Raw genomic sequence first — 12,177 nt, forward strand, 5'->3', positions numbered from 1 at the left:
CATTAATTTATTTAATCCTTAGCTTTCTTATAACATAAAAGCAACCACTCAAAACCCATATTTATTTTTAACACTGCTTTTATTTCTTTTATTTCTTTGTGCTTTCCTCTAAATATCTCCTGCATATATTTTCTTATTTAAGGAAATGCATTAAAAATCAGCATTATTATTATTACCTTTATGTATAACAGCATAATACTTAATTTCTTGCCAAAATTAAACAGCTTATAAGTTGCTTTATTTTATGTGTTTTTTAAAAGACGGTTACTCTGTAATTAATTATTTAGAAGGACAGCTTCCTAATGGCAGATCCTTTAAATACAGAGAAACAGAGTCATCTCTTAAAATCTACATTATGTGGAAAGTCTGAAATGTATTAGGCGTCTGTCATCTTACCATGAACACTTCCTAGTGTAATATCCCCAGCAGCAGAAGATAGAAATGAAGATTCTGTGTAAAGATACTTGGCTTTCAGCAAACCATCTTCAGTAGCTATAGTAACAGAACTTCCCTGCAGTTTATCTACGGTCACAGTCTAGTAAGAGAAAGACTCAAGTCAGTTCATTATAAAACAAGGACTGGTAAAAAGCCAAAATGGTACTTACAGAAGTAGTAGGTAACAACATAAAAAGTTAGTATCCAATCACTTTATTGACTTTGATTCCCTAAATAGGTCAATTACAAAATTGAGAGGAACAGTGTACTCTCTGTGGAATGTGAAATAGACCCATTATATTCGTTTATTTAGATCTTCTTTAATTTCTTTTAATAATGTTTTATATTTTCATCTTTTGTTAAACTTATCCTATTTGATATTTCTAAGTGCTATTATAAAAGATATTTTTAACTTCATTTTATCTTAATTGGCCTTTTTATTTGACCTTAAATACAACAACTTCACTAAACTCACTAATTCTAATAATTTACCTGAATTAAAAAATGCTTTCTACATGCACAATTATATTATCTGCAAGTGATAGTTGAATTTCTTCCCTTCCACGCTTTACATTATTGATTTTCCTGCTGCTTCCTCTCATACGATCTGGCTGAGGCCTCCAATTCAATGGTGAATAGAAGCCACGGGACCACAAGAATTCTCACCTTTTTCCTGTTCTGAGGGAAAGCTGACAACACTGCATCCCTGAATAGGTGTTTGCTGTTAGATCCCTTTTTGATCTCTTTTATCAGATTAAGGAAGTCCTCTTATATTTCAAGTTTGTTTTGTTATTGTTTAAATCATAATGGGTTTTGAATTTTAGCACATACTTTATCTGATTTTATTAGATTATCATGATTTTTCTCCTTTCATCTGTTAATGCAATGAATGCACTATTATTTTTAGAAATTTTCCACTTTACATCTATTAAGGCAGTAGCTTTCCACTGAACAAAATGGAAGGACTTTTGTATTTATCCCTAAGCTTCCCTAACAAAATATAGTATTTATGTCTCAAATACTGAGCACAATTTAAATGAAGATATCTAGTTTAGGATTGCAAATCATCTTTGTAGTATTTTAAACAAATATTTTTAAAGCATAAAGTGAATGTTAATATAAAATTGTTTTTTTGTTTGTTTATTTTTAAATATATCCTTATTGATTCCAGAAAGAAGGAAGAGGGAGAGAGAGAGCTAGAAACATCAATGATGGGAGAGTAGTCATTGATCGGCTGCCTCCTGCACGCCCCCAACTGGGGATGGAACCCGAATCCTGGGAATGTGCCCTGACCAGGAATCGAAACGCCATCTCCTGGGTCCTAGGTTGATGCTCAACCTCTGAGCCACAGCCTGCTGGGCAACATAAAATTGTTGATATAGAAACTGAAGTCACCAGGAAGGCTTGCCAGTTTTGCCCAGAGTCAAATTCAAGTATTACACTGAGGTGTTTAAAGAAAGAACATCACTGTTTTTCAACACATGGGCATCAGTGTAACCTGCTCCTAGTATGTCTTTCAAAAACTGTTAAAAGGTCAAAATATTTTTAATACAAATTCAGTTTCAAGAATACTAAAATATGAGAAGAGAAATATAACTATGAAAAAAGAAAGAAAAGTACCTTGAGATTCTTATGGGAAGCAGATTAGAATACTTGGCCTTGGATTTGAAATCTATAACGTTCTTTTTTAATGGGCTTTGATTAAATATATATATACAACCAACAGCTTCTTACCTACTATAGCCTGTTTTAAGGTAATTATAGATTCACAGGAATTTTACTTTAAATTTAGTTTTAATAATTCTGTCAAAGGAAAATAGATATATTCAAATTTGTGAGAATACAAATGTTTTGCAGTCTTCAGTGTTATAGTAAAGGTATAAAATTCCTGAAAAATTTACCTTTTACCTACAAAGTTTCTTCATGAAAAGTTGCCTTATACATGGTTTTAAATTCTCCAAGTTTCTATAAACTAGTTAACAAGTAGGAATACTCTAGCTTTTTACAAATACAGAAGCTGTTTTAGGGATCACCAAAAGATAGATAAATATTGAGAGAATAGTTGAAACTTAATTCAACTGGCAAAGGGGCACTTTTGATTAGATTCTCCCCACAACCAAATAAAGCCTTTAAGAGACTCTTTATGAATATCTGGAAAATGTCAAGGATTTACTTTATTCATTAAACATGAAATATTTTAATCTGTAGGAAGCAAGAAAAAAATCCTCCACTGCCCCACCAAAGCAAATGAATGCAAGTGAAAGTACAACAATTCTCCCACCACAATAATATAGTTATTTTAACCGATCGTTCTTTAAAATTAATTTCAAACAAATTCAAAATTCATTAATATAATACACTATATCAAATAATAACTAGAACAATTAAACTTAAGACACCACAGTTTATATCAAAACACTGAGGCTCTGATTTATAGTTACTAATTATAATAAAACAAATAATCATAAATAGACTCTTTGGATTAAACTATATAACTTGCTTATTAACAGAAATAGCTATTGAAAGAAAGAAAAAATAGATTAAAAAATCAAAATCAATTCCTGAAAGAGGTATTGCTATAAATTAATAATTTTCTTTTCTATATGAGAGGAAAAACTTTTCATAAGTTTAGTTATTATAAATCAACATTACATATAATGAAAATCACGTTTTAAGGAAGCACTGTGGCTTTGTAGTCCAACCTAAGAAAGTCAATTGATAACTATGTCATTAATTCACCCAATAGTCAAATGAATTTCTATCTTCTCTGTACCAAACTTAGGATACTGGAATTAATGATATAATTTAAAAATAGCAACTCCATATAAAATAACAAGTAAAGAATGCTGTTAAGTGTTTATAGAACTCACTTGATTCTCATAATCTTGTTGACTAGGAAAAACAAATTATACCATCCTTATTTTATGAATAATGAAACGAAGTCTCAGTAAAGTTAACTGGTCAAATCAGGACTGATCAAGTTATCTTTGTTATACTTCATCTACCTTTATCATCATCATTGTATTAAACACTATATTAGAGTTAGCTATGACCCAGACATTGTTTTAAGTACGTTGTCTATATTAACTCATTTAATCCTCATAACAATCCTCTGAGTGAAGTACATTACTATTATTCTATTTTTCAGAAAATGCTGACACAAAGAGATTAAGTAATTTGTCAGAAGTTAAAGAGCTTAGTGAGTAGCTGAGCCAGGATTGAAACCCAGATAGTCTGGTGCTTAATTATGTGCTCTTAACCAATTCACAATGCTGCCTCTCAAATATGCAAAGCACAAGTCTGTAAAAGTAGTATATTAAACATTAACATATTTCATAAGCATTTACTTAATGTAAAAACCCCTTAATCTTAGAAATATGCTTTAAAAATTAAACTATAATATAAATAGAAAGAAATATCTAGACTGATTCTTTAGTACAACACAAAACTCAAGCAAGAAAACAAAACAGTATAATAGAAAATAGGAATAAATGAATATGTGATAAACCACGAAAGTTGAAAGAAAGAAATAATGAGTAGAAACAGTGGCAAAAATATTCAAAATAGCAAATAATTAAGAGATGATTTAAATTCTTCTCTGATACTTATATTTGAATGTCAATATGTAATATTCTGGTAACTTAGATCATTTCAGATAACATAAGCTATCATTTAACGCACAGAGTTTGAAGGAGCTAAAAATAGTTGTCCAATTTCCCTTTTGTATCTCCAAGACCACAGCAATCTGAGAGGTGAAACTCAATGCCATCTCAAAAGAGTTGCCACATAAGGCAAGGAGGTATCTTTCAATACTTTCCCAGTTCAATTTAAAGGTTAAATTTAAATGTGTGGGTTTAAACAGTCTCCCACAGATTGATGACAGAAAATAAAAGTGACAATAGTAGAAACAATTAGTGTTATAATCTACCTTGTTTATAGTATGCCAACAGTAATCTACCTATCAGATACACTCACAACTCTTCCCTACCAATTATCTGAGAATAAAATTCAGTATGAAATTTAACAAATTTGTAACAAAAGATCCTTGCAAACTGTGTAAGTGCAAATAAAAGGTGACAGATATTTTTCAAAGATTTAAAACATTATCAATATGTTTTAAAAAATTGAAATAATGTCTACTTCAAAATTATACCTTTACTCTTAATATTGTGCTAAATTATAGAAAGGAACAAAAGTTGATTAAAAAAATACAAAGTATCTCATAACATGCAAAATCCCCATGGCTAATAAAATATTTTGGAGAATAGTAATGCTATGCTATCTAGTGGTGCCATCTTGTGGAAAATACTGAAGAAAGTTGAGTTTTGAAACTCATCCTCCTATTGCCTAAAGGCAAAGTAAACAGGTCTTGGAAAAATACTCAAACCTAACACAGAAGAAAAATTTAATCCCAATTATGGAGGTACTACTTAATGATCAATTTTAATCCATGATCATAAAAATCTCTTCAGAATTAGAATTAAATATTGAGTATTTAAAGATGCTATTTGATTCTAAATAAGAAACTAAATAACTGTCAAAAATATTAAATCACAAACTAAAATTTAAATTGTATAATATTTAATCACCTCAATTTGAAATTTGAATTTACTAATGAACTAAAATACAGTAAAAGGGAATGTTAGACCACAAATTTTATAGAACCTACCCACTGTATGAGCCAACTTGATGTAAAACTGAAATTACTAAAAGAAAAAAGAGTTTTAATCTTACACTTTTATCTGATGCATGAATATCTATGTTTCCATAAACTGTTCCCAGACAGATCACGTTGCCTCCTTTTGTTTGAACACGTAGTTTTTGACTCTGAAACACAAATACAAAAATACATATAGAGAAAAAGAGAATAAATTTGACCTATACTAATAAGATGTATAACATTTCAGACATTTCTTTTAAAATAATAACAAAGCAGAAAAGAGGAACCAGGAATTAAATAGAAATGCACTGTTTGGAATAATAACATCAATTAGAAAAGAATGTCAACTGCTGTTAAGGAGATTAAATAAGTCATGTGGATTCAGAGGGGAAAAAAGAGCTACTTGGGTGTTCCAGTAGCTTCACTGAAAAAGAACTTAGGAATCAAAAATCACTGACTGGCTAACTAAACGTAAATGATAAGGAGGATGACAACAATAATCACAGTTACTGTTCATTGTTATTAATATTCATTAATAACAATATTTATCACTTATCTGGCATTTCTTTCACTACTTTACATTAACTATCATTTAATCCTCACAACAACTCAGAGAAATGGGTATAATATTTTCCCCATCTTACAGGAGAAATCCAAGAATCAGAAAGGTTAAATAACTTTATCAGGTGACATAGTTAGAAAAAAAATAAGACAGAATCAAGCTCTGTATAATTTCAAAACCCACACTGTTACGGCTGGGTTCATCTGAAGGATATATTTACACTGAGGATAACAGCCCACTAAACTTTGTAGCATAATACCCCAGAAACTGGAATTAAGTGAAAATTCCTCTAAGCACAAATAAAACAGCAGTCGCAAATTACCTCCTCTGCCAGACCCAAAAAAAGAGTGTGTGTAACTTGATTCCACATTTGACAACTGTGACAGAAACTATTATTGGTCTATAAAAATCCTTTCTTCCCTGCAAAGTAATAGGAGTTAGGAGTATAGCTAGGCCCATGAAGAGACCATCTCTTAGGTGCTGCTAAGTTCTTGCCAAGAGAATGTAAGTGGAAATGCTATGTGCAATTTCCAGGGTTGTGCTTTTAGAAGAGTTGGTGTGCCTTCTCTGTGCTCTGCCCCTTCCGCCAGATGAGTGAAGGTTACAATAAGGCTGTAAGAGATGGCAGAGCCAGAAGATGGAAAGAACCTAGAATCACTGAATAGAAAAGAGCCACCCACATATTTAGACACAAGTGAGAAATAAACTATAGTTATATATGAGCCATTAGATGTTTTATCTATTTTTTAGAGTACCTTGCTTTAACTTAACCATTTACATACATCTTCAGTTCTGCCGCAATTATAAAAAGAATAGGTAAATAGCAGAGAAAAGAAAAATAGGTAAAGCAAAATCACCAATAACATGACCAGCAAGAGCAGAGAAGTGTTTAAAACACAGGGAGTAAAAATTCGAAACAACCATTTACCTTACAATTGCTTTATTCAGGGGGGAAATTTTACTGAAAGGGTAAAATGAATCATTCTTAAAAGTTTATCTGTATTACAGCATAATAGACTACTTCATGTCTATAGTAACATTAGTCTGAAGTGAAATGGTATACAATATAGTCTTTATCAAGCAGACAAGTAATTGATGACCATTAGAAAAGAGTATCTCCAAAACAACTGCTATTTTAAATCAAGGGTTCTTAACCAAGCCTATATTGAATTTCTAGAGTCTGAAAATTATAAAATTGTAAACAAAATTTCATATACATGTGCTTTTTTTTTTTTCTGAGACAATCATCAGATAGTCAAAGAGGTCAAGGCTCAAAAATGTTGAGCTATTATCATTTAAAGCTCATCTAATTCCAAAAAAATGTGAAGAGGATTCCAAGATGGAGGCAGACTGAGTGGAAGCTACACTGACACTCTCCCTGGACCAAACTGGAATTACAACTAAATTATAGAAAAACCACCCTGAATAATCAACTACAACTGAAGACTAGCTGGAGAGCACCCTCGTAACCAAGGACCTAAAGTGGAGACCACATAGAGACTGGTAGGAAGTGAAGTGTAGTGTGCCAAGACAGCTGGCTGGGCTCCCACAGGCAGCAGCTAAAGGTCCAGAGGGATATTTCTGATGTGGAGGGTTCCCACTGAGAATTTTGGGGCCTAAACCCCAAGCTGGGTTTCCAAGCCCAGAGCACCAGAACTGAGAAAGGTGCCCACATGCATATGGCTGTGAAAAACAACAGGGTTTCTGTCTGCCAGGGAGAGACGGCTGGAAATGCAGGTACGCTCTAAAGGGTCAAGGCACCGTTTTTCATGCAACCACTCACCTTGGGCTCCAGCAGAGGGAGGGCAGAGTGGACTAGAGCAGTATGAGGAGACTCTAAGGATGTTGGCTCTAGGGATAGAGCTCAGAGGGCAGCCATCTGGATTCCTGTGCTGAGTCATTCCCCCATACTGCAGAGGACATCTTTCTCAGGCAGACATTTACCATCCAAGCAGCTTTTGTCTGGGGAGGAAGCAACTGCCCCACCCTGTTGGAAAACCTCTTGCCCCACCCTGTGGAGTTTATACCTTCCTGTGGTCTACAGCTTGAGGCTCATTAAGAGACTCAGATCAATCAACCTGCAGGCAGAGGTGAACCTCTTGGTTCTTTGTCTTTGCCTGATTTGCTTCTGGACCCAGGGCTTGGGAAAGTAGACCTTGGTGCACATCTTGGTCCTTTCCAAATGCACCCAGCCCCAGCAGAGGGAACCACAAGTTGTGTAGTACACAAAACTTCAAACAGGGTACTCAAATAGCATCTGACATTGGCCTATACCAGAGACCATCCAAAAGACTGGGAGTCCTAGCAGATCTACCTAATACATAGAAACAAACCCAAACAGGGAGCCAAAATGTGGAGACAAAAAACAAGCCCCAAATGAAAGAACAAAAGAATTCTCTAGAAGAAGAGCTAAATGAAATGGAGATAAGCAATCTATCAGCTATAGAGTTCAGAACACTGATTGTAAGCATGCTCAAGAGCATGAAAAAAGATAAGGAAACTATGAAGGAAATTAAGAATGATACAGTAGAAATAAAACATACATTGGAAGGAATAAACAGCAGATTAGGGGAAGCTGAGGATTGAATCAGCAAATTAGAAGATAGGGTAGAAAAAGTCCCTCAACCAGAGATCCAAAAAGAAAAAAATACAATTAAAAATTAGGAGGACAGTTTCAGAGAGCTGTGGGACAACAAGAAATGTAACAATATTCCCATCATAGGGATGCCAGAAGATCTAGAAAGTAAGCAAGGGTTAGAGAACCTGTTTAAAGAAAGAATGGCAGAGCATTTTCCTAACCTGGTCATTTCCCTAACCTGGTCAAATTCAGGAGGCACAGACAGTCCCAAGTAAGAACCCAGAGAGGCCCATGCCCAGACACATTATAATTAAAATGCCAAAAATTCAAGACAAAGAGAGAATCTTAAAGGCAGCAAGAGAAAAGCAATCTGTTACCTACAAAAGAGCTCCCATAAGGCTGTCAGCTGATTTCTCATCAGAAACTCTACAGGCCAGAAGGGAATGGCACGAAGTATTCAAGGTAATGCAAAAGAAGGATCTGAAACCAAGACTACTATATCCAGCAAAGCTATCATTCAAAATACACGGTGAAAGAAAGAGCTTCCCAGGCAAAAACGAAAAACAAAAAAAACCACTAAAGGAGTTTATCACCATAAAACCAGCATTGCAAGAAATGTTAAAGAGACTGCTATAATAAGAAGCTGAAATTGAGAGAACAAGAAACATAGGCATAAAGAAATAAAATGGCAATAGACATAAGTACCTGTCAATAATAACCTTAAATATAAATGGAATAAATGCTCCAATAAAACGGCATAGGGTAGCTGAGTGGATAAGAAAACAAGACCCAAATATATGCTGTCTACTAGAGACCCACCTCAGAACAAAAGACTCACACAGGTTGGGGAAAAAAAAGGTTGAGAGGAAAAAAAGGGGGGAAAAGACTTCTGGAGGACTTTAAGGGAGAGATTGACAGCAATACAGTCATACTAGGGGGCTTTAACACCCCCTGACTTCACTGAATACATGTTCCAAACAAAAAATCAACAAGGAAACAGTGACTCTAAATGACACACTAGATCAGATGGATCTAACTGACATTTACAGAACTTTTCCCCCCAAAGCTTCAGAATAGGCATTCTCCTCAAGTGCACACGGAACATTCTCAAGGATAGACCACATGTTAGGACACAAAACAAGTCTCTACAAGTTCAAGAAGATTCAAATCATATCAAGAATCTTCTTGGACATTTACACCATGGAATACTATCCAGCTGTAAAAAAAAGATCCCTTACCCTTTGAGACAGCAGGGTGGGATGTGGAGAGTATTATGTTAAGCAAAATAAGCCAGTCAGAGAAAGACAAGTATCACATGATCTTACTCATATGTGGAATCTAATGAACAAAACAAACCAATGAACAAAACAGATCCAGAGACATAGAAGCACAGGAAAGACTGACAAAGCTCAGAGGGAAGACAGGCGTGGGTGGGGAATGATTAACCTAAGAATTTAGAGGCATATATGCATAACCTATGGACACAGACAATAGTATGGTGAAGGCCTGGAGGCAGGGTGCAGGATGGAGGGGATCATCTGTAGAAAAGGGGTCATCTGTAATACTTTCAACAATAAAGATAAATTAAAACACTTAAAAAATGTGAAGCAGATAAAAATTTTTATTTTTATTTATCTTTTAAATATATCTTTATTGATTTCAGAGAGAGGAAAGGAGAGGGAGAGAGAGATAGAAACATCAATGATGAGAGAGTCATTGATCAAGCCCACAACCTGGGCATGTGCCCTGACCAGGAATTGAACCCCAATCGCCTGGATCCTAGGTCGACGCTCAACTGCTGAGCCACGCCAGCCGGGCCAGATAAAATTTTTTAAAATATTAAAAACAAAATAGTTAAAATAAATGTTTACATCACTAACTACTTAATAATATAAACTATTATACTGCATTTAAGCAATGCCTATATGTGGCAATCAATGAGTTCAGGGTCTATTGCCTAAAATATTTACTTAGTTATTTTCTAAGAATGTTGAATAGCCTGGCTGGGTGTGGCTCAGTGGTTGAGCATTGACCTAGGATCCAGGAGATCAGGGTTCAATTCCTGGTCAGGGCACATGCCTGAGTTGAGGGCTTGATCCCCAGTCGGGGGCATGCAGGAGGCAGCGAATCAATGACAACTCTCTCATCACTGATGTTTCTCCATCTCTCTCTCCCCCTTCCTCTCTCTGAAATCAATAAAGATACATAAAAAAAAAAAATGTTGACTAAATGTAGTATTGCCATACATTTTGCTTGGACAATAAAGAAAAGTGGATAGATCATGAGCTTGGTAATCAGAAAGACCCAATTCAAATCTCAGTTCAATTTATTAGCTATGTGAACCTAAATGAGTTTCTCAATCTCTTGGTGCCTCCTAATTTCTACCTTGATAAAAAGAAGGTAATTCAAGGATTAAATAACGATTTGTTTAAGTTTCCTGGTACATAGAAAGGACTGGTAAACACTAGCTATTATCATTGCTATAAACATTTTATTACATAGATCAAATATATTTCAGGACCTTAAAATGAATGGAACAGAGGTTCCATAATAGGTTATCATTAATTCAAGATAATGATATTGTACCATATTTAAAACTTAAAACAGATATTTTACCAAATGTTCCCATTTGTGAATTTAAGTCAGTTAAATCCTACGATCTCAAGAACAATTCCTTTAACTTTTGGTGTACACCATTAGGATGCACTGGACCCAATTACAGTTCTGGAATTTATTTTCTGAGCTGTTCTATATGTAAAGACTGATATTTCATGATTTTATTCTTTCTTAGAGGTCTTCCAAAGAACAAATAGAAAATTTTCTTATTTCTTAAAAAATAGAATAAAACTCATTCTATCCTAAAATTAATATACCAGTCAATTGGGCTCTTTTGTAAATCTAAAAATACATTACAGGATCTTCCTGTTCTTATTTTTCATATGTCTTATAACACTGCTATTTCATTGTCCCGGAAATTATTTCATCATTAGTCAATTATTCCCAAATAAGCTAAAAAAAAAAAAAGGAAAAATAATAAGGCAATAGGATGATGGACTTGCCTAGAATGCTAGTTCTCAGCTAAAGGTGATTTTGTCCCCCAGAGACATTGGCAATGAGTGAAAATATTTTTCAGTCATAACTAAGGAGTGTGCTACAGACATATAGTAGATAAAGGGCAAGGATGCTGCTAAACATCCTACAGTGCTTACGTCAGCTCCTGATAACAATGAATTATCTGGCCCAAAATGTCAACAGCACCAAAGTTGAGAAATCATTTTTCATTTTATGCACACAATGGCAGAAAGAAGAAAGTTAACAAAAAGATCTTTTAGAATTATCAGATGAATCAAAAGATGAATGACAGCAGCATACTAGCTTCTGATTTTTTATTTTTTTTAACCCTCACCCAAGGACATGTTTTCATTGATCCCAGAGAGAGAGGAAGGGAGTAGGAGAAGAATGTGAGATAAAAACATTGATTGGTTGCCTTCTATACACGCCCGGACCAGGGATCGAACCCTCAACCTTCTGGTGTACAGAACAACGCTCCAACCAACTGAGCCACCCAGGCAGGGCAGCTTCTGAATTTGATTGTGAAACTGAAAATCTAAGACTCTGAGTCTTCAGAGGACAATATTTTATATGAATTTTCTGAAACTCAAGCATTGATGACAACAATATCTTCCTAAAGAGAAAAAGAAATGGAATATTCCATTCCAGTTAGTCATTCAACATGAAGTCTTCATTGTGCAGTCTTTTATAATAAGAACCTGAATCATTTCATTTTGCTACAAGGACGTGTTACAATATTCTTTACTCTTTTATATTTGTGCAATTAAATTTACTTAAAATGGTTCACATGTGGACAGATACTAAAGGCAGGTGTGCAAATAAAGGTGATTAGAACAAAATAAATATAAAAAAATTTTAATGCATTAAGTC

The 12,177-nt window shown here is 34.3% G+C and overlaps 1 protein-coding gene across 4 annotated transcripts in view; it reads right to left on the reverse strand.

The window, feature by feature from the left end:
• The window catches only part of FAM185A (family with sequence similarity 185 member A), a 55,402-nt gene that overhangs the window by 39,458 nt on the left and 3,767 nt on the right, over positions 1-12,177 (reverse strand). For all 4 annotated transcript variants that reach the window (XM_081147174.1, XM_081147176.1, XM_081147175.1 and 1 more), the window contains 2 exons: positions 5,170-5,262; positions 397-535 (listed from right to left, as the gene is read on the reverse strand). In XM_081147174.1, the coding sequence (XP_081003300.1) occupies positions 397-535; positions 5,170-5,262 (232 nt within the window). The remainder of the gene's footprint in view (positions 1-396; positions 536-5,169; positions 5,263-12,177) is intronic.

This window comes from Miniopterus schreibersii (assembly GCF_964146895.1).
Source record: "Miniopterus schreibersii genome assembly, chromosome: 9".
Lineage (NCBI taxonomy): Eukaryota > Metazoa > Chordata > Mammalia > Chiroptera > Miniopteridae > Miniopterus > Miniopterus schreibersii.